The following is a 23,248-nucleotide window of genomic DNA, read 5'->3' on the forward strand; positions in this document are numbered from 1 at the left end:
CGAACACGAGTCACGTGACCAACAATATTCTGCTACTACTGGCGAAAACCACGAAGAAGACTACAATTTGATTATACAAGACCTTTTGGTTAAACGTTCCACTTCTGAGTCTTGTTGTTTTTTGTTAAGGCACCTTAATAAGACTAAATTAATACATTGTTTATTTTTGCTTTATTATTATTTGTTTATTGACTTTTAGTTTCAAAATCTGTCACATTTAGCATCTTGAGCCACACTTCATTCCAGTAGATGGCGGTAATTCACATCTAAACGTCGTTTGTCAGTCGTAATAAAGAAGAAGACGCTAAAAAGCGGTTGCAGGATGTTGGGGTAGCGTGTTTTTTTAATGTCTTATAGTGTGAATAAACTAAATAGGTGTGATTTTAATAACATCTCTGGAAAAACCGCCATTGCGAAATTGTTTTGTAGACATTAGCGGTATATTGACGAAGTTATTTTCTCGTTTGCAATGGAAACGCAGTCGCAGCTGTACTCAGTTTTTAATCAACCACTTCCATCTTGGCAGTGAGCAACTCAACGAACCTGACAACCGTTTCCTGCTGCATTCATCTGCTGCCCGTTTACTCTGACTCTCCACCGGCGATTTAGTAAGTCTGTTTTTCATTTAAATTTTCAAGAACTTTCTTTTTGCCACTAAAATCTTATCTGTTCTTAACTCTTTCACAAAACTCACACCATGACAGTTGCTGACACTTGGGTGCACATTTAATGTCCAAAGTTAAAGTAATAAAAAATGATAAAGTGTTTAAGAGTTTCAAAACTTTATTTCTGGTAGAGCGTGGATAATGTCATAAAAACATGGAAGGCATGGAAAAGTTGTCTTTTTTTATGTTCTGGAACAGAAAAGGTCCAAATATTTGTGAAATTACAGATGTGTGACGTTTTGGATGGTGTTGAGTATGTTCCTTGTCAGAAACATGTCTGGTGTCTTCTTCTAAAATCTTTTCTGAATTTTCTGGGGTCAATTTTTGGTCTCAACCTTGTTCTGAGAAGTTTATAATTCCAGTACGTGTTTTGGCCACTACTTTTTACCCAGGTATATCTGTAGAATGTGCTTTTCTATTGACTTGTTGAAAAATGCATAGAAACCCAGTGGAAGATGTGCTCTCTCTCAAAGGCAGCATGTTGCAGCGTTGTGCATTAATGCTGCCATCACTGAAGTGTAAATGAGGTTCTCCAAGGACACAGACTCAGCCGCATACCACGCAGACTGCAGAGATTTCTCTCAAAAGCAGCTAAGAACACTGATTTAATCTGTTTTTAAAATGTGTAGCAATCAACATAATTTCCTTAATTAATCTGCTGCTCATTTGGTTCAGTCAGAAATTAACAGTGGATGTTTCCCAAACAGAGAATATGTGTTCATAGGTTTCCAGGCTAGGCCTGTGTCTGTATTCCTGAAGATGTTTAACAGAGTTGTAAACTACTAAAATATATTGGATTGTTTCAGTAATCAGTAAGTTCTACAGGAAAACAACGGTAGTAATGCTGGGTTGCCATGGTTTCCTAAAACCGGGTACACTTTTGGGCAAATGTGAGACGGGTTTTTGCTTTTTGACTCCGAATTCTCCTACTGTTGCTGTTGTTGCTCGGTTGCTTTCAAATCTTGACCTTAACGTAGGCCATGAAGGCCTGAAGAGTTTTATATGTAGATTATTTTTCCAAGTTGTTTTTCCCATGGCTTCTACTTCAAGTTGGACTAATTTGTCTGTAAAAGTAGCACAGACAAATTAGCACAGTGGTATTAGCTAGCTTAGAAACCGACCCGTACCTTCTCCCTCCACACGGTTTATTTCACTACATCAAAAATGGCATTTCCTCTGATACTGGAACGGACTTTAAAGCGTTCAAAAGTCTAGATGCTAATCTTTTTTTCGTACATGCGAGGCTACATGATGATTTTTTTTATTTGATTTTTTTTTAAACCATCCTTACCAATGATTAGAGGTGCACTTTTGCCATAAAGCTATGTTTGATTGCGTTTTAATAATCTTATAAAGTATAGGAACCTAAATCTTTTTGACTAGGAAAAAAAAATATGTTCGCTGAAAATCCACAAATATACCAAGACCTGTCAGTCCTTTACAATAAAATAAGTTTGTTTTATATTCTTGTCTGGTTTTCAGAGCTCTGATTTTATTTTTTTTAATTAAATTTTTTTTTTTACAGTGAAATCAACTAAATAGGCCAGCAACTGTTTTATTGACGAGCTTTTCTGGTGTTGACACACGTTGTTTTGATGTCAGTCATGTCAGAGTGGGTAAATTTTTGAAGAGCTTAATGTTCTATAGACATAGAGATTCATCATTCAGCCATGACGCTAGGTTCATCCATCAGTCATCAGAGGAGACGTCATTATTTAGGTGTTGGAGCTACAAGCCCCGCCTACTTGAGTCTTCCTTCCTGTTGTCGTCTTCTACGTTTCCACCAGTAGTAACATGGGTTATTGGTCACGTGACTCGTGTCGAAAAGTATTTCCATTGCAGTTTTGCTAAACACATCTACTTTGATATGGTTATGAAAATAACATCATCCCAGCGCAGGAACTTTTTATCAAAAAATATGATTTTTTTTTTCCCCCAAATTGCTGCGTTTCTATCGATCTACTTTTTGTAATTTCAATTTCCGCAATTCTACAGTCAATAGAAAAGTAACTACTGTTTGCCAACAATGTAGCATTTGCATACGACTCAGTTTAGCTTGACTTTTGTCTTTAGTCAAACCTGTGAATTAAATGTAAAAACTTGTGCTGGTCTCTAGGAGCCTTCACATTTACCGAGACACTTCTCACATTGAGAACCTTGGGTTTAGTTTGTAAAAACTCTGTGTGTTTGTGGACATGCATTCAGAAACTTTATGGTGCTGTCATGAGGCAAAACCTGGTTTTGGTGTGATGTTGATGCCTGTACTGCCATTAATTATTCAAACTGGCTGTGCTGCTGTGATGCCACCCTGGGAACCGATCTGAGGTTAGTTGAGCCAACAACTCTCTCCCCCTTCATCCCCGACCTGCAGCAACATCACAAGGGCTCACACGAGTAAATAATTCAAGACCATGCTTTCAGCGCCCAAACTGGTCACTAAAACCAGAATCGTTCTTTAAGGGAAACAAAGTTTGAATCCCGCAACGATAGTCAAATTTTTCTGTGCAATGCAGCAGGTTCAAATGTGTTAGTATGTGTTGATGTTTGAATTTATTCTCCTACAGTAGCAGAATGCCATGAAATAATTCAGAAACTGGATCTGCTCAAGCTTCTTGGATTCTAAGTTGTGTTTTTTGGGGGTTTTTTAAAGTCAGATTTATGACACATTGTAACCAACATTTGTACTTCTTCTACATGGGATCATTTCAAAGTCAAAAAATTAACAGTAACTATTTGGGTTATTTAGCCTGTCATAAGATGTGGCTTCATTTCTGAAGTCATATTTTCCCTATGATGTTCATTCATTAATTAATAAATGTGATTCAAACTAAACATTTAATTCACAAGCTAAGTATTCAGTTTTTACAAACTAAATATTTTGACAGTGCAACTTTACAAGCAGAACTCCATAAGCATATGGAAAAACTGTAATAAAAGCCAGATGGGTACAACGTTAGCAGATGTTACGCAATCAGTCCCTCTGTACATTTAGCTCCAGATCAACAGAAACAGAACATGACATCAGGCTGGAAAGATAAATCCTTGTTCACGTGGAAAACATCAGATTTCCCCTCCACAAAGTAAATCCTAATCCCAGGAGTCATGGTTCTAATCCAGCTCCGGTTCATAATTAGATGGGAAGACAGACCCAGTGGGGGGGGATATTATTTTGTTGGCTCAAGTGTGAAATTTAACCCCCTTCTTTTCCCACCAACACAGCCTGAAGTGGTCCAACAACATTATGCAGATAACTCTTTGGACTGATCGTTTTGGAGATTCCTTTGAGGTCGTCTCATTATGTTGATCAAAAAATAAAAAATCTCAAATTTCTAGCTGAAACAACCAGAGATTGATCCAAAATGGAATCCTCTGATCTAGATCTTGGTTTTATTGCTGAGAATAAACCATTTCCTTCGATTTCAGTTTTCTTCACTTTAGTCCAAAACGATAAGTAATAAGCAAAGCAACCTTTCATTTAACAAGGAAAAACCATTTTGTGTTTTAGAAAAATCTGATTGCTGGCTTCATTAAAAATATTTCTTGCTTAGTTTATTGTTGAAAAACAATTTTTTTGGCCCACAAGCACTTTTATACAATATATAATCTCAACTTTTGTAAAAAAAAAAAAAAAAAAAAAAAAAAAAAAAAGAAATTCAGAAGTCAACTTTGCTGGGTAAAAAACCCCACTGAAATTCTGATTTAGATAATTTTCTCAAAACATTGAATTTGAGTTGGAAAAATTAAAAAATTTGCCAAAACAAAATCTGAAAATCAAAACTTTTCTGAGTAAACTCAGAATATCTGTTGGATTTTTTTTTTTTTTTTTTACCTACATCGGCTCTAAACTCAGTCGTTCTTTGGAGCTGACAATTTTGGGCCACGTGACAAAAGTTTGGACAGCCCCGCGTTAGAAAACCCCCACCAGCGGGCCCGTTCATGTGAACCCCCCCCCAACCCCCTCTGACTCCACATGAGGACGGACTGAGTGGAGCGGCGGCGGCGGCTCGCTGCAGCTGCAGGACGGCAGATGGCACCGCTGCGCCGTTCCTGCGGACCGCTCTTGGCTCGGAGACGCGTCCACGTTTTCACACTGTCTGCTTTCGCTCCACTTCCCCTCTTCAGCGTCCCACCCTCACTCTCTGCCTCTCCAGCTTCCAGTGTGCACCTATCCGTCTCCCACAAGCATCAGCTGCCTCTTCCATCAGTCTCCGCGCTCCTACGGCGCACAGAAATAAACCAGCAAGGCGATGGGAACTCTGCGCCCGGAACGAGCGGTCTCCGCGGCCGCCGCGAGCCTCTGCATTTTCCTGCTGACCGCCGCGGCGGTGTGGACGGCGCTGCCCGGAGCCGTGCAGGGGGACAGCGGGTCTTTGAGCCGGCGCGGCGGTAGCGGGGAGGATCGGACGTTTGACGCGGGCGGCGGCGGTGGCGGGGTGCCGCGCGCCAGGAGAGCCGCGTCCTGGGATAAACGGATGTCCCTGCTCAGCAGCTCGTTTGTGCTGAAAGGAGATGCGACGCACAACCAGGCGATGGTCCACTGGACGGGAGAGAACAGCAGCGTGAGTAACCCGTCCCGTCCCGTCACGAGCCGCTGGCTTCCACCACCCCCTCCTACCCACATCCCTCTCCGGTTTATCACCTTCCAGCATCCATCAGCCCCCCTCCGCCCTGTCCCCCCTTAAAACAACTTATTGAGACAGAAGGATCTGAAACGCAGCGGTGTTTTTTTTTTTTTTTACGCGTCCAGGTGCCCCATCTGCACGCGCGCTAGATGGGCTTTTGTTGTCATGACACCTTATCCTCCGTCCAGGTCACACAGCGCCCGGATTCCTGGCATATTGTCGGACAACTCCCAGAATGCTTCGTGCTTTAGCCACAACGGTGCTGATTAACTTGTAGAAAACTACTTTGGATTCATTAGTGCCTCTGTGCGTTATTCAGTTCCGTTCCGAGGGAGTCCGGCGCGGTTGCGTGCGCGAGCGTGTCTGGAGACGAGCAGCGCGCGCGCTAGCCATGACAGAAATGATAATGAAGCTTTGTTAGACAGGAATGCTGCATTACTTTAGGTAATGATAATAATGGAGGTATGGTGCCTTTCAAAAGTGTTTATTCTTTTTGAACTTGCTGTGAAGCTTTATTAATGTGTAACTGGAATATTATATGATGGAGGAACATTATTATGAAATGGAAAGGATGCATGGCTTTCAGGGGTCTGGGTAAATATTCTGAAAGGTGTGGCATGCTTTTGTAGTTGTCAGATAAAGGTAGCTTTTTTTTTTTTTTAATTAAATTTTAAATTATTCCATCGTAGCTCTGGCTGTCTGGTTGGGTCCTCCAGCAGTTTTTCTTCAGTGATTTGCCTCATTCTGTCCATCAGTTCTCACCTACACATTCTTTTTCACCAATTCTCTTCTTGGGTTTCCAGAGTGATGTTAACCCACTCAAGCTGCTATTTCACTAAAAAAAAAGAATGTTTTACAGCTTCTATTTATTTCAACCTTGAATTCAGGTCAATTCACAGACGGAATTATTAAAGTAAAAGCCAATTTTGAAAAAAAAATAAAAAATTCTGTCACTGGTAATTTTGAAAAGTGAGGAGACAACCAAATAAAATTGAAATTGCTATAAAAAAAAAACGGATTTTATTTTTAAGCCACGTCCCACAGTCATAGTTTCACATGCAAGTATCGGCTCATCACTGATCAAACACAACGAAGGAAATCGGTGCAGCCTGATGAAGTCTCTGCCTCACCTGCCTGCTGGGCTTTAGTCTTTATGATGCTCTGTTCTCTATTTGATGGATTCATACTGAGATTGAATCGCAGACAGACTCTTGTTTACTTTTAGTGATTCCTGAAGGCAATTCAGGATGTCCTTCATTTTATTTAAGGGTATCAGATTGATGGGATTGCTGCTTAGAAATGCAGTGTTTTACTTGTAAACAAAACACTTGAAAACCAGGCATCTTTTTCCTGCTACTTGACAAGCACACTCTACTCTGTCACAAAAAAAAAAAAATCCATTTAAAATTCAGTGAAGTTTTTACTTGTAAAATGACGAAATAAGGCGTGTGAATGCTTTTTTCAGACGGATGGCCTTCAGGAATCCCAGCAGCATTAAACTGTAGACACATGTTGTCTTTCTCCATGTCTACAGTAATATTTGTAGAATATCCTTAGGAATAAAAACTGCAGTGTTGAAATTAAAGGCTTTGGATTCAGTCTGTGGAGAGCGTTGTAAACAAACTCGGCATCTGTGGATGGATATTGACAGACACCAGGCGGGGGTTTGGGTTGGTGGGATGGGGGGTGCTGGTGTCTGCTGGGGACGTCCCCAGCAGTCAGAGGCGTTTTTTGTCTATAGCTGCTGTTCTGCTGCCAGACGAGTCTGGGAGGAGGAGAAATGACCGCTTGCTGGATTGAGACAGATTGTCTGGTGAATAATGTGATGTGTGGACGATGTATTATGGAATGCGAGATAGAGCTTGAATATGTGTTTGTGTTTTGTATTGATTTAAAGCCAGTGGAGAAGGTGAAAGAGCACAACAGAAGCTGCAGATTTGGAGAATTAGATGAATGAAGCGGAGGAACTGCTTTGAATGCAAATCTGTGTTAAAGGGAGCTGCTTTGGACTGCTGTGTTTTGCATGCTGGAGCTTGTAAACTACCATTTTTTTTTGTGTGTGGAGCTTTTTAACCTGTGATGCTAAGAATTATGCAATTTTCCTCTTAACAAATACAAAAACTTCAATGTTTCCCATTCAGACTTTTCTTTCATTGCTGCACTTTTCCCCACATCAATCAGGTGTTTTGACCTTTAGCCAATGATGCTATTTCACTCTTGGAGGATGTCGGAGGACAATCTCAGGTCCAGGAAAAGAGGGCAGTTCCTGGGAACAGGAAGTGATTCACAGTAGATCCACTGGATTTAGCATCAACTTGTCAGCTTGCTCAGCAGTGAGTTGGATACACCTAGTGGTTAATCTGCTCCAGTCAAACTGATGTAGATCTAAAAGCAAATACAAAAAGTTTTAAATGGGTCTCTGTTTTAAGTTTGAGCTCAAGTTACAGTTTAAAATAGTCCTGATATTCCCAAGCAGCTCAGTGTTGAAGTCGTAATACATCTCAGAAATACCTTATGGTAGAGTGATGCTTTGGCATTTAAGACTTTATTCAACTAATAAAGAACTGACATTCTGCTGCTGGACTCCTGTCTGTCTTGTGAAGAACTTCTTCCATTTTTTTTTTCCTCCAAACGAGGCGATAAATCCGCAGGGATCCTCCTGCCCAGCGCTCCACTTGCTTCCAGAACTCTAGGCCTGCCTTATACTCAATTAACTGCGTGTGTACACTGAAAGGTCGAAAAGAGTGAGTTCATCTCGGTCTAATAAACACAGAAAAATGGGGCCATTCAATTTCTCTAGGGTTGACATTTATGAGCAGTGTGCAGATGGATGGAAGGTAAAAATGAATCTCCACTTCCTTTCTGGTTTCATTATGTCAGTTTTGAGTCTTTAAGGTTTCTACAGGTAAATCTCCGCTGAAAGGGTCAACAGCCCAGGTGGCTTCCGTTACCGCATCAGTCTAGATAATGTCCGGTCTGACGTGATGGAAGCCACCCTCCACCTCTTAGACTCCAAAGTGCTTTAGCAAGAAGATAAATGGCCCCAACAGTTTGCTAGTAAAAGCGCTGCTGTTGAAACCAGCTTCATGTGAGCTTTCCTGAGTTCTCTTTTTGAAGGGACATTCACTTTTCTTTGGCTAGCTGTGATTGGTCAATTGATGGATGAGGTCGCAGTACAGCTTTTTCTTGGACAGCCTCCACAGAACTTGAGTGTGTGTGCATCAACTTATATTTGATACATTGGAAAGCCCATCTTTTTTTTTTTTTTTTTTTTTTCCAACAAATGCTACGTTATGGGGACCCTCTGGTCTTTATGGGACCCAAAGCACAGGCCCCAGGAGAGTTTTTTTTGGGGGGGGGGGAGTGGTTAGGTTTAGGATTTAGGTTTAGCGTTAGACTTCCATTCATTTCTATACCCTGACCATAAATTTAACCCTCACATGCCAAAATCCCCATGACTATAGAGAGGTGTGTGTGTGTGTGTGTGTGTGTGTGTGTGTGTGTGTGTGTGTGTGTGTGTGTAGAGGAAAAAATTAGATTGAATTTTTGTTTTCTACAACAAAAATTCAATACATGTTCATTCATATCCTACAGCATCTGCATTTTAACCCTGAAATGCCAAACAAGATTTAGTACAAATGGAAAAATGGGAGGGAAAGAAATCAATGTTGCATAGATTTTATGTAGCTAGTCATATGACAGTAATTCCTCTCAGTACATATTCATGTTAACAATATTGCTTTAGGCTGAATATACATATCAGTTGCTTGTTAAAATTGGGGCAGCAGTGATCATTGCAAAAATATTCCTTCCATTAGCAATGATGTAGACGCAAATTTAAAGACAGAAGTTTTACATTTTAAAACCAGGAACTGGTCTTTAATCTACACTGGGACATGCCAAAACTCCACATGTATCGAGTCTAAAACATTAAAGTTTAGCTAATGTCTAAACACCACATCACACTTTTGGAAACCATTTTTTTTCTTTCAACCACTCTCGTACCGCGATGCCAGCATAGTTTCATGTCCACTGGACGGGCTATGATAAGGATAAGTTCCAATGAAACCAGACTGCTGCCTCATAACTCCTTGGCATGTGGACTCGCACAGATGTCACAACATGCTGATGTTGGAATCAGTGGCAATGTAAGGACACCCACGCATGTTGAATCATCCTTCAGCATGTTGGTAAGAAGTACATCCCACACTCTGAGACTTTCCAGCAAGTTTCTCCAAAAAGTCCTAAAGATATTCTGTTTTTTTTTCTTCTTTTTTGCCTAAATCAAGTTTTTAAAGCTTTTGTTGCATCTACACCTTTTTGTGTATGCTCACAATATTTCATCATGTATCTATTTTACCATTATCATTTGCGAAACATAAATCTGACACTTGATTCATGTCCCACCATTAGTTTTCAGAAAAAAAAAAATCATTCTAGTGGTAGGGGGTGAGGCTGGCAGATGGCGGTAATACATCTGCTGTCAGCAGAACAAGAACAGCAAAAATCTTTTCCCCTTTAATTTTGTATCATCTTACTTGCATAACAGCTTACATAAAACTCCACAAACTTCCTCAGTTCGGTATGCTGAATGGCATATTGAGCTTTCTGGTCTGGTGACATGCATATCACACATAATTTTGGCTTTTAAGAACATAATTGAAACCTCGTTTTTTGCAGATTGGGTGGGACTCTCATGAAGGACAGTTAAAAAAAATGTTAACCCGAATGAGTTTCAACATTTTCTAGTTTTTTTAATGCCTATTAAAAGCACACAAATGATTTAGCGCACCACATTCAGTGAAGAAAAGACGTGGCTTAAGGCTTATTTTTTAAAAGCTTGTTTTCGATTGACGGAGTGTTACTTTAAGGCTCTTTCTTCCCCAAACTTCTGACCTTTTTGGTTGAAATCAGCTGAATTTAAAGGCACTTGTCTGTTTGTCTCAAACTGGCATTTAAAAGAAGGCATTTTGTTAAGGGCTGAAAGTGGTAAACAATCTTCACTAGTTTTTTTTTCTTTTTCTTTTTAAATTCTGCCCCTGCCAATTATTGGCCTTATAAACATGCAGACTCAGTGTCTGTAATGTTATGTGGTAACTAACAAATAAATTCATCGCATAATAAATTAAAAGTAGTGGAATTCTTTTCTGATATTTTGTGAAGGGCAGTTTTTACAGATTTCATAAACCATTTAAATTAGGGTTTTGTTTTTGTGGTTATTGTTTTCCTTTTCATCCACTTCCAGTGTTGCGGGTTCTTTACAAAATCAAAGTTTATTGATCTTTAAAACTAGTATTATGCCATATTCCTTGAACATTGTCTGGAAATGACTATAGTTTGTTGTAATTTCTGGGACAATTTATCATCCAGTAAAATTTGTTATTGTGACAAACCTAACGACAAAAAATAGTTGAGTCATCAGCGTATGTGGAGTTATCCCTAAACTAGAGACAGGATATAGATACGAAAGGAAGGAAAGCAGCTTCAGTTCAGATTTGTAGTTGATAAATGACACAAAGTTGTCTAATACATTTGAACAAATTTAGCAGCATACCAGACAATCCCACCTACTTTTCCAGTCAGTAAATGATGATTATCTGTAGCTGTTTCTATTGACCATATGATTGTGCAATTTGACATTTGAAATACATTTTCTTAATTGAAACATGGCAATTTTGAAAAACCTTTTGTTTTTTGATTAAAAGTTTGGCAGTCCTTGAATATTCAGATCAATGGGGACCCTATTGAACCAGTATCACAAGAAAAATATTTAGGAATAATTCTGGATGCTCAGTTAAATTTTAGGAGCCATGTTGATAAAATCTGCAAAACTGTTAGATCAAATATAAATTGTTTTAAAATTATTAGACATTGTTTGACACTTCACTGTGCAGAGATGTTTTTAAACTCACTGATCCTCACATTTTACCTACGGACCTACTGTCTGGTCTCAGACTAATCAAACTACTCAAACCATTAGCAAGTCTCTATAATCGGGCCTTAAAGGTTTTATATCAAAAGCCGATTAGATTCCATCACTGTCACATTTTGGTTAAATTTGGCATTTTGGATTTTACAAATTTTCTAAATGATAATGTATTAAAATTGATTTTTAAGTGTTTAAATGGACTTGCACCTACACCATTAAGCGATTTGTATACAGAGACTGCAGGGCCGTAGCAGATCTACCAGAGCAGCTTTGGATGGAAATTGTAAGGCCCGCTTTCGAAGAACCACTTTTGCTCAAAGTGCTCTGTCTGTGAGAGGATCTGCGGTTTGGAACTCACTTCCTGTTGATTTAAAGTCCGTCACTAGTTTTAGTATGTTCAAAAATCAAACAAAACTCTGGTTATGTCAAAAAAAGAACTGTACCCATTTTTGATTTACATTTTTCTGTTTGTATACATTATGTTGCGCTATTTTAAATGATTATCACTTCAATTTTTAGTTATTTTTTTAAAAGCCCATCTAGGGACTAGTGCTGCGAATTAGCTGTTGCTATTGCACCATGATGCAAACATTATATATATATATATATATATATATATATATATATATATATAATATAATTTTTCCTTTCGTCTGTATCGAAATTGGTTTATTTCACAATACTTCAATGGAAACATTTTTTGGCATCTCATGATCAACAACCGGATGTTGCTACTGGCACAAACCACACAGAAGAAAACAGGAAGTAGTTGGAGGATGATGGCGCAACATGTTTAATGACTTATCTCGAGAACAAACTTATTCATGTGCGATTTAGTTTTTCTTATTTAATGGAAACGCCGCAATCATAAAACTGTTTTTTCGACAAGGTTTTGTGCCCATTTCTAATGGAAATGCAGCACAGAGATTCATTAATGCCAACACTTTACTGTTCAGAGGAATGTTCTCTAATGAAGTCTCAGTGCTGTGATATAGTCAGAAATTCAACTGAAAGTGCTGGAAATGTTTTTTGTTTTTTTTCCATCTACCAGGAGTAAATTTGTTATCCGGAGCATCATAACGGCTTTTATTTACTGAGAACTTTGGTTCCCAGAGGACTTCCTGCCAAGGGTGAAGCTGTATAACATGACACCAGCTTTCTGACTGAAGAGAGCCTTCACCACTGAAAGGACTCTCTTTGTGTCTGCCTCTCTTCTCTGAGTTGTTGGCTAGCCCTGGGGAACCCTGAGCCCAGCTCTTCTTCCATCTATTTCTGTCTTCTCTGTGGCGATGAACAGCATCGCTCTGTGTGTGTGTGTGTGTGTGTGTGTGTGTGTGTGTGTGTGTGTGGGTGTGTGTGTGTGCGCGTGTGTCTACATGATGTATGCGTTTGGAAACTGGACCGGGCGTATAATAGGGTTTCTCTATTCTATGTGGATCGATTGTTTCGGGGAGAGGCATGTTTAAAAAGCGACACTGTGACCACACCTGTTTAGGAGGAAAAAAATGTACATGCGCGTGTTCTGGTCATCCCTGGTGGGCTGTCTTACAGTAGCCTGAGTGATTAACGAGCGCCAAAAGGGGCGCCGACAGTCCAAACTCCTGGCCCACCCTCAACCCCCATGTGGGAATTGTGAATTATTTCTGCCATTTCCTGGTTTAAGAACTTTCCAGGGTGAATTCTGACTGTTCAAACCCTTATAGGTTTTTTTTAAAAGGTAGTGTTGATTTACATTACGTCTTCACAGTTTGCTCCGTTCTTAGTCTGAATGAAAAGGTGGTGAAAGTATGTTGTGTGCTTTTATAATTTCATGTATACACGACAAAGTGCCAAGCTCGGAGCAGATGTTTCTCCCTGGGACGGTTGAAAGAGTTGCACCGACTGTTCAGCTTGATTGTAAATCACCAATGTGGTGGGACTTCAGAGGATGCTGCTGTGAATGCTCTGAGTTTATGGCTGCTATGAGAAGCAGTGAATGGGTGTTGAAATGTCATACTGAGCAGTTGCCACAACTGCTCCAACTGGTGACTCTTTCTGTATTTTCGCAGCAGATTTTTTAATTTTTTTTACACGATCTAAGGAAGTTATTGTCCCTCACAACTGCTGGGTAGAGGTTTCCTCTTCTGTTTTAATTACTGGATCCAGAGAATGGGATTATGGTCAGCGCCCTTGCAGATTTTGCAGATTTCCCGTGGTGGTAGGCCAAAGGAAAGGCTCAACAACCATGCGCACTCAGGATTCTGATCCTCGTCTGTAGTCTTGTAATGGATCATTTGCAAAATGAGATTCTGGATACAGGTGGATAAAATCAGCTTGGATCAGGAAGCTCTCTAAGGTTTTCCCAGGTGAGTCCCACTTGGACACCACAGGGCATGCCAGAACTTGCTGCTGGGGGTTTGTAACACCTTGGGATCCCCTGGATGAGATCTCAAGGGCCTCCTATATCTGTTAACTGCATTTTACAAACCTCGATATGAAGGCAATATATGACGGACAAAATGGAACTTCAGACTAGACCTATACTGGTCAAAATGCACATTTTGTCCATACATATACGCCATATATCTATGTACACTGGTTTCTTTTTGCATGCCATTGACATGCAAGCACGGGAGACGGGTGTCAACAACTGTGTTTCCATTGACCATATAATTGTGCAATTTGACATTGCTAAAATAACTTACTGGAAACGGGGCAGAGGACAGGAAGTTGTAGCATGATGATGGTGCGTTATATTTTTAGTGACTTATATGAACACGCTTATTCACATGTGATTCAAACTTTTTCTTACTTAATGCCACCGCAGTGGCAAAATAATTTTTTTTACACTAGCAGAATATTGACAGTTTTGCACACATTTGTAATGGAAACAGCTACTTTGTGTTTGCTGGGTGTTGGTGTGTTTCCATTATACCATGCAACAAATGTGTCCATTTTTAAATTCTTAACATTCATTAGCATTAAAAAAATCTCTTTCGCAAGAGGATATGTACCATTGAAGACTGGAATAGACTTCTGCCCCTCCTACAACCCTGAATAGGATTAAGGACACACAAAGTCAAATGAAATACTTCATTTGACAGTCAAATGAATATTTTGATTTTGAATTAAAATCTCAGTTTGGTAGCAAATCTAAATGTTTACCTTCTCTATGGCATTAACATTGATCTTTGTTTTAGCTTAGAGACACAAAGAAGATGCCTCATCCTCTGCCTCTTGCAACCATCCCCACACTCCGCCCTCAGGTATCAACATTTCATTGTAGCCAATCACGTCCAAGGATTACCTCCCTGTGGGGTACATCTGATGTAAACATGACTTTGGTTGAATTTAAATCGAGTATTTAGAAGGAAGCGTAATGTTTTATAATGGGATGCATGTCTTCCTTTTGCATGCTAAATCTTGGCTCACGCAGGTGTGTATATACACACACGCGCACATACACGCCGATGAGCCAGCATGCTCTTTTGTCACATCTGCCGTCGCACGAACCATCTTGACTTAATGTGAAAGGTATTCAGTCACGCTTCATGTTCTAAACAGACAGTTTATTTGATTGCTGGCTGTTCCTTTTGAGGAAAATCGTTTAAACGTGTAAAAAAAAAAAAAAAAAACCTCCATGCATTCTTTTTATATTATATATATATATATATAATTTGTATGCCCTCATTCATACTACATACATTCAGTTCTTCCTTGTCTTTTTCTCAGCATTGTCTCTGAATGACAAGTAAAGCTCAGGCACTACAGGGTTGCCAGTCGACATTGCCGTCAGGATACATCTTGTCAGTGTGTCTCTCCAACGTTGCTGACTGGCTCCTGGCTTCCTGTCATGGATGACTGATACCCGTCCTGCATGAGAGCCAGAGAAATATATCGCTGTGGGGCTTATATGGCTACAATAAAAAGGCTCTCCAGGTTAAAATAATACTTTTACATTTTTTGTAAAGTGGATTTAACAAATTTTAGCTAAATTCTTTATAGTAAAATCTACATTTTTTTTTTTATTAGAATATTTTATTTTTTTTGTGCGTGGATTTTTATTTTTCAAATGTATTGTGGAGAAATTGTAGCAACAACCAAATTTGGTCCTATTGGAAACAACGGTTGGTGGTTAAATTTGAGCTACAACTGGCTCAAGATTAACTGGTGATGGCTAACCAACGCTGGCTACATTGGTTTGATTTGGTGTAATGACGCATCCAGCTGAGACGAGATAAAAGGCTATTATGAGAATTTAGAGTTTTAGCTAAACTAAAAATACCATTTTGTTTCTTTGACAAATTTAAATAATTTACAAGAAAACAATTGCATTTCTAAAATTCAAATCCGTGTAGAATATTCACACCTCGGTTTGAGTGGTCCATATATTGTGGTTGCTCTCCAACACTGTTGGTCAAGAATGGTCCTAGTCCTAGAGTTAGGACTAAGTTATCCCTAACTACGTTTTGGATAGTTTTTATATTTAATTTTACTAGTGTCTTTGAATGAACTTCGTTTAGGTAGTTCATTTACATAATTTCCTTCAAGCTTCTATGTACCCAGTTCTATAGAGCTAGAGGTTGCCTGTATTGCTCCTTGTTGCTACTATTGGAACAATAGGAAAGCTGATCCTAAAGAACTCTGGAGAGAATGTTGAAATGTGGTCCATTAGGATTTGTTCAGCATTTCACTTTCATCGTGACACATCACTTTGAAGCCTTTCTTTCAGTTGTAAATCTTCTTTTATTGTATCCTCCAAGGTACCTTATGTACAAGTTGAGCATTATGTGAGAAAATGATACAGAGATCAAAAGATATTCGCGTGTCCTTTGTGGATGTGGATCCATGCGTTCTTTTTAAGTTTGGGGAATATATTTCCACCTGCGTCGGCTGCTCAAACCGTTATCTGTGATTAGTTTGGAAGCTTTTGTCTTGTATTTTTAATAATAAAAACACCCATCTGTGGAGGCTTGGATTTTGCAGATTTGACGATGTAAAGACTGGAAAATTACTCCTTAGCTGTACTGTTTTGCCTGGAGAAACATCAAGAATCTGGGGTTGGAAAGTGAGGATGGACTCGGCAGCCTTCTGATTGAGAGGGCCTCTCTGCAGACTCAGAGGTTGTTTCTACAGAGCAAACACTGATTAGCTACTTCCAGCAGCAGAAATCTTTTAGGAACTTACTGAAATCACCTACAGTGATTTGGCTCTTAAGAGCTGAACAGATAAAAAGCCAGTAAAGGGTACAATTTCATTGTCCCAAGGCTAGCTTAACTATATTTTTTAATGTTTCTTGTTTTATCTTTAACTACTTAAATTAGTTTCACACAGTCTCGGTAACCAAAATAGCTTTTGTTTTTAATGTAATTGCAAGGTAGCAATATTTAGCCCTCTCTACTTATCTCTAATAATTCGCTACAGTTGGCTATTAAAGGGGCAGTATCATGTTTTCCTGGCACATAGTGTAATTTTATACTATAATCCAGTAACTATTACTTTCAGTTGTTGTAAAAATGCTACATGTATTAAATCTGACTTAAAAAGAAAAGTTACTTCTTGATTTAACGTCTTGAAACTGGACCTGTCTATAAAGTCTTGCTAACAGTGCTAATGAAATAACATGGTCTATAGCTCAAAGTTGATTTTACATAACACTGCCCCTTTAAAGACGGTGTGATTTATGTTGATGCTCTTATTTTGAAATGAAACCGGATGTACTCTACCAAGGGAGGGGAAATTATGGATATGTCGCTAATGTCAGCTAACGCAATCTGGCTGCCGTTATATCAAACAAAGTTTTCAATAAGTCATCTGATTCTCTGGGTTACAACAGCAAACTTGTGAAGCTAAAGTAATAAAGGAAAGCCCGATGCCAGAGAAGTAAGCTCGCAATATTTGAGAACTAAATCTGATGTTGATCACGTCGGATCAGCCGTGGTCCTTGAGGAACGCCGACTCGCCTCTTTTCCTCCTGAGCAGCAGTTTCCAGAAAAGTTTTAAAGGAGCAGCTCTGTCCAAAACTTCCTCCTCTGGAGTTGAAGGATACTCTGCGATGACCGTCGTAGCACCGCGTCTCGGCGGTGTTGACGCTCGCACCGCTTTAATCGCTCCACAGAGAGACCATGACATCTTTGTACATTAAGCAGGAACGATGCTGAGGACAAATGATTTTTTTTCTCCTAGTCTGGAGTCTCCAGAACCGTCCTGGGCTGCTTTTAGCTAATTCTCACTCAATCCATCTCTGAAGTGAATGGAGTTAATTAGCAGTAAGTTAATTTGATTTGGAACAGTCTTTCTTCCCTCCTCACAGTTAATATGAAGCAGCATTCATCAACTGTGCTTTGCTGAAGGTATTGACTTCAAAGAGAAACCCTAGATTTAATTTTTTTTTTTTTTTAATGACAAGGACGTTCTTTCGCACTGCTTCCAGTTCTACATTTTAGGATCTTTCTGAAATGCTATAAAGAGCATTTCATTACTTTATTTTACAGGGTGGACAATGAAGTATTATTTGTCAGAGTAGTGAAAAAAGTGTGTCTTCCTGGCTGGGTTTATAATTTTCCCAGATACCCAAAGTTTCTCATGCAGCCTGAGCCTTTAGCTCAACTTCTTGTCTGCACTTCAAAGGCGTCTTTTTGTTCGACTGGGAACGATGCGTTCACTTTCCATGCCAACCACACCTGCGTGCTCGCACAAAAGAGTCCAGAAGCAGTAAAACATGAATTACCATGTGTTGAAAGACACAGAGCCAGCCAGTTCTAGTTCTCTTTTTATCTTGAAAATGCAAAAAAAAAAAAAAAAAAAAAAAAAGCGGGCTGAATGTATGTGACTCACGTCGACGGCAATTAGCGCGCCGGTGTATCCGGGGAGGTGTGGCGTCGGAGGCGATCGGGTGTGGGAGGAAAGAGGAGAAAAGACGGAAGAAAACAACTCCACGTCGAGTTATTTATTTATATAAATATTTTTTTGAAACTCTTGTGTGTTCCTCTGCTGGGTTTTCAACAAACGCGCTTGTCAGGAACGGCGGTTGTTTTACATGAAAAACACGAGGCCGCGTGGTGCGATCAGAGGCTGGCAACGGTTTAACACACTCCACTTCCCAGGCTGTTGCTTTCCCTCTCTCGCGCTCCCTCTCCGCCTCGCCGTGTGTCCCTCGCCCACTTTACGCCGTGTACTTTTTTTTTTCTCCCCTTTTCCTTTTTTGCTTGACTGATGTGTTCCCGTGAGTGAGAATAAAGAAGCAAAGAGGCGACAAATTCAATTACTCTTTGGAGTGCCGCTCGCGAGAGAACGAGTGAAGTCAGGTGAGTTTAGGCTTGGGTGTAAAAAAGGGAAGCACTAAAAAGGCATGACACTCTGACAGAAGGAAATGTAGGCTTCAATACAGACTGGGCTGCTGCTAGTGTGGGGTTTAATAAGCAGGGTAAAGGTTCAGATGTGAATTGGCAGTTAAAAGCGTTCCTTCGTGTACTTCTCTAAAAGAAATGTTTTCTTTTTCACCTTAGAGCAAATACCAATAGATACAGAGAAATTACTAAATTTTAAGAAAACACTCCATTCTAAAGAGTTCCACACATTAGAGCGCTCTACCTCTATTAATTTCCTCTGGGACTTGTGCAATGAGGCGACGAACACTTACCCCCTTCAGCCAAGCGAAGGGGGTAAGTTGATGCATCTTCATGTCTGACTGGACGGATCAGCCCTATGGATGTCATTCAGTGTGCCCACCACAAGGCCAACATGTGGGTGTCATCAGAATATTACCACTGAGTGACTAAGTTGTACAATGAAATAGATGGAGAACCGTCCTCACACCCTAGTGATGTGTTTATACCCCAAGGCCCGGCATGAATGATGGAGTGATGGCCACCTCACACATAAACATAATTTCTGATGGTTTTTCCACATCGGTCTGTCTGTTTAGATGCTATTAGAAAAGTACTGCAAAATTACTGAAAAATTATCAAGAGGTGAAGATTTAATTTATTATAAACTTTAAGCTAAAATGATATTTATTGGTGGAAATGTTAACCTTGCATTGCATGAACCCAGCTCAGTCTTTTCTTCTTTGGAACTTTCAAGTTGACACTAATGTCAATGTCAGTGTTGATGTGTTTTCTTCTATATATATATATATATTTTTCATTTTAGATTAAAACATGAGAACGTTTTCGACCAAAACCAAACATTTGTTGAAAAGTCCTTTAGGATTGTATTTTGGTGGTGCAAGCAGAATTTCGTGCCAAATTCTTTTTCATATTCATTGTTATAATTTTTCTTGAAAAAGTTAACTCAATTATTGGCTCACAAAGATTCATATTTTGCTCGTACCTGTTGGTAATTCATACAGACCAAACTGGATAAGGTTATTGAGAAAAATACATCTAGTTTGTGATTTACTGTCTTAGTGTCTCAAAGGCAGATAAACTTAGTTTGACCCATCCTTTTGTTCCTTACTAATAAAAAAAAAATAAAATAAAACAAGTTTCAAGTGAAAGTCCATGTACGCAGAAGAAAAATATAAAAGCACAAACTTTATTTGACCAAACTGTACCAAGAAAATCTTTCAAACCATAATTTGTGCCTCAGTGGTCCATTATAGATCGGCATTATCAGCATAATGACATTTAAAGGCAGAAAACATTTAAAGTGGATTTCTGAGCGGGATTCAGTAGGTATACCCTGTGCTTGCTGGGGTGACTGTCTCTTTTCCAGCTGGATAATTCAGCTACAGGAATGAGAGAATGGAGCTCAAGGGATCTCTGCTTATACCCCACTGTCAGGCAATCCAATATGGGTGCCAGAAAATAGCTAGATGGGATTAACTGAAGTATAGGACATGGTGCGCCAGTATAATCTCTCTAAAATAATCAAACTCCCTGAAAGTCACCTTTAGAATTGGAGAAACTTAGACACTGCAGGATATTTAGACTTGAAGATAAAATTAGGATTTGTCAAATGCATGTGTGACTCATTATACACATTATTTTCTCAAGTGAACTCGCATTCAGTGGAAAGACCGCTAAAAATATCCCCCCAGAAATCAGCTGATGTTTTAGATTCAGGTCTTTATTCACCTCCCAGTCGTCAAGCAATTTCACAGCAAGTTGCAATAAAAACATTATTTACCTTTTCATTAGCATGTCTAATGGTTTGTATGTGCTGTAAAAAATATTTACCTTTTTGTGTTTGAATGCTTAAAATGGAAAGAAGTAGATCACCAGCATTTGTTGCTAATTGTTAGGCAATGCTGACAGGACGTTGGGCTGGTTTTTACCAGGCTAGGACTTTCTCTACTCGGATGCATTTCAATTTTCAGCTCTGTGCTGTGATTTATTTTTTTTCCCCCCCAAGACAAAGACAAAAACAAAAACACCTCGTCTCATCTCAGGCGGACTGTAGCAATGTTTTTCAAACCACACTGGCTTTAGTAGCAGAGGGGGTTCTTTTCTGAATAAGAAAATGATATTTACTCCCTGGTCACTGTGGCTCTAAGTCAGTTGGTTTGCTTTTTCTTTTGGTCAGGAGGAACAGAGGAAGTGTCTGAGGGAGCGTCAGACACTTGTGGATAACGTGAGTAAACACAGGCAGTGCATCATGTAGGTAATGAGATTCTCCACTCTGTTTAAATCCAGCGCCCCTCAGCACCACAAGAGGACAAACAAACCCCCCTTTTCATGAAGTCGTCTTTCTGGGAGGAAACTGACCAACGTTCACTTGTGCATGGACGCACTTCAACACTCTGTGTATTTGAGTCCTGCCCCCCCCCCCCCCCCCCCTGCCCTCTGTCATGCATTTCTCCCTCTCCCCTCTGTGAATCTGGCCAGCCTGTTTGTATGCAAATACATTATTTGGAAGAACCCCCAGCCCATACGCCGCGCGCACACAGGCAGAATCCCGAAGAGACTCGCCGCTGCTGCGGTGGAGTAAACAACACTCCAGCAGGGCAACAGAAGCAGGGAGAGAGTAGCTTGTTTGCCCTTTTTTGTCAGTCTGTGTGTATTCAGTAACAGGCCCAACTTGTTCCTTCCTTTTCTCTTCTGGTAATCCCTTTCTCATTATCATCCTTTCTTTTCGTTTGCCTTGGAAAAACGGCTTAGTGCCAAAACACTGCGCCAAAACACAAGCTGATTTCCGGAGTGTAGCATCTCTTCTTTTTTGCGTTTGGGAGAGATTTGTAAAGCTGCTGTTCAGGGGATATCCGTGTTTCTCTGTGGGATTATTTGCAGGTCATTGTTGGACATGACTCTTGGTCGCAATGCCAAGACACACATCACTCAATTAAATTGAGAAAAGGAAAAAGATAGACTATTTTCCCATCCAATGCAAGAAATTAAGATCAAATACTCCTGCACGTAAACTACAAAAACTTCAACATTTAAAACATGACCTGTTTTGCCACAAAACAAAATTATAGTTCAGTATGACTTGTACAATACCCGACTTTCTCAATACCCAAGTATGTTCTTGGAAGTACATACTTGGCAAGCATAGTTTCAAGTATGTTCTTATCAAGGAGGCAAGAAGGATGAATCTTCCATTGGAACAGACCAGACTTAATGTCACCGCTCACCTAAGATCTTTCAAGTTTCAATAACTTCTCCTGTTTTACTTAAGAATGTCATTATTTTCTGATTTATTAGAGATGATGAACATTTTCTCTCCTGATGCTCAATTGGGGACCAAAATTGCAACATTTGTTAAACTTTCAGTTGGAGCAATTCACTTTAACCCTGCACTCTGCCAAAAGATCCAAACCCTTTGAAAAACCCGTTCCCACCCTCACCTGTGGGGGCGCTGCAATAGGAACCACTGAAGAAAACAAGACACAAACCTGAAGACACTGAGCGCAACTTTGTCTGTACAAAATGTAAACAAAGATGGAGTGGCGTCAATTTTTAGCAGTTGTAGGATGACTCTTTTCTCCTTGGCGAGAAACTTCTTCCTCTAGCGCAAGACTTGTGCATTTTTTTGGGTGGTTTTGACCCATAATGCCCTGCGCTATAGTTTGCTTCCTGCTTTTTCCGTGTGGGGAAACTCGGCTTTGGCTGTCACTGGACATCATGCACAACTATAATCCCAAATATGTCCCCTCAGTGGTTTTAGCAAAGGTTCCAGAAGATGCTAGATCAGTCATCATAGTTGACCAGTGAGTCATGTTGCAGATGGCCATAACGGCAGAAAGGCATTTTATGTCTCCTTTGGAGAAACCACCTGTAATACTAGCTGTACTGAGCTGTTTTTTTTTATCTGGGTGTTGAATCATTTTAAGGTTTTCCTGTAAAATCTCTCTTTCTTTGGGGAAAAGACTGACTTTGATGCTTATGCAGACTGCCTTCAATACAAGCCAAGCCATAGATATTTGAAAATGGTTTCTTTTCAAGCAAAAGCTGACAAAGCTTATTGTAAATGACACCATGAACAAGAGATTTAGTCTCTCTGGGACACATTGTTGTTTCTGTCCCCACAAAACGGCTCACTTTCAGGAACATCAGAGCAGCTCTGTTGGGCAGTGAATAACAAGTATTCTCTTTCAAAACATGAAACTGCATCTCTCTTCAGTGTCTGTCTGGATCTGGGTGGTTCCGTTTTTTTTATTTATTTATTTATTTTTTTTGTCTTACTGTGTGCCTGTCCCTGTAAGTCCCATTCCAGTAGTCCACAGAAAGAAGACATTCTTCTCTGCAGCGTTACAGCCTTGTTAAACCCATTCCCCTCTGTTAAACCTCGCCTTTCTCTTGGCCCCCTTTTTTCCCGGCGCCTCCGTTTCTCCGGCCAAGTGAAAGGCAGTCAGTCCGTTGCCATTCACAAGCAAAAGAGCCCAATGCCTGATTGGTGTCAATTAGCTAAAAGCTTCAGAGAGCGCTTTTGATTGAATATGTTTGCATACATTATCTCTTCCTTAGTCCGCCCACTTATTCGGGTGATTGATTGGCACATAGATGAAATAAAAATGAGCATTTTCCCTTCCCTTTCTTTCCCTCATAAACCTTTTTACTGGAGCTGGAGTCCGATACGGCGACCAGTTGCCAGGAAGCTACTTTTATTTC

At 39.9% G+C, this 23,248-nt stretch overlaps 1 protein-coding gene across 3 annotated transcripts in view; it reads left to right on the plus strand.

The window, feature by feature from the left end:
* The first annotated feature begins 265 nt into the window (after positions 1 to 265).
* sorcs2 (sortilin-related VPS10 domain containing receptor 2) overlaps positions 266 to 23,248 on the plus strand; it is a 307,513-nt gene continuing 284,530 nt past the window's right edge. Inside the window, exon 1 of one of the 3 annotated variants that reach the window (XM_081599375.1) lies at positions 266 to 608. Coding sequence is in view for 2 of the 3 variants with exons in the window: in XM_081599374.1 (XP_081455500.1) it covers positions 4,913 to 5,224 (312 nt within the window). In the remaining variant the exon portion in view is untranslated. Of the gene's footprint in view, positions 609 to 4,603; positions 5,225 to 23,248 lie in introns of those variants that run through there. The other 2 variants (XM_081599374.1, XM_008435096.3) reach the window with 2 other exon arrangements.

This window comes from Poecilia reticulata, chromosome 18 (assembly GCF_904066995.2).
Source record: "Poecilia reticulata chromosome 18, P_reticulata-male-v2, whole genome shotgun sequence".
NCBI lineage: Eukaryota > Metazoa > Chordata > Actinopteri > Cyprinodontiformes > Poeciliidae > Poecilia > Poecilia reticulata.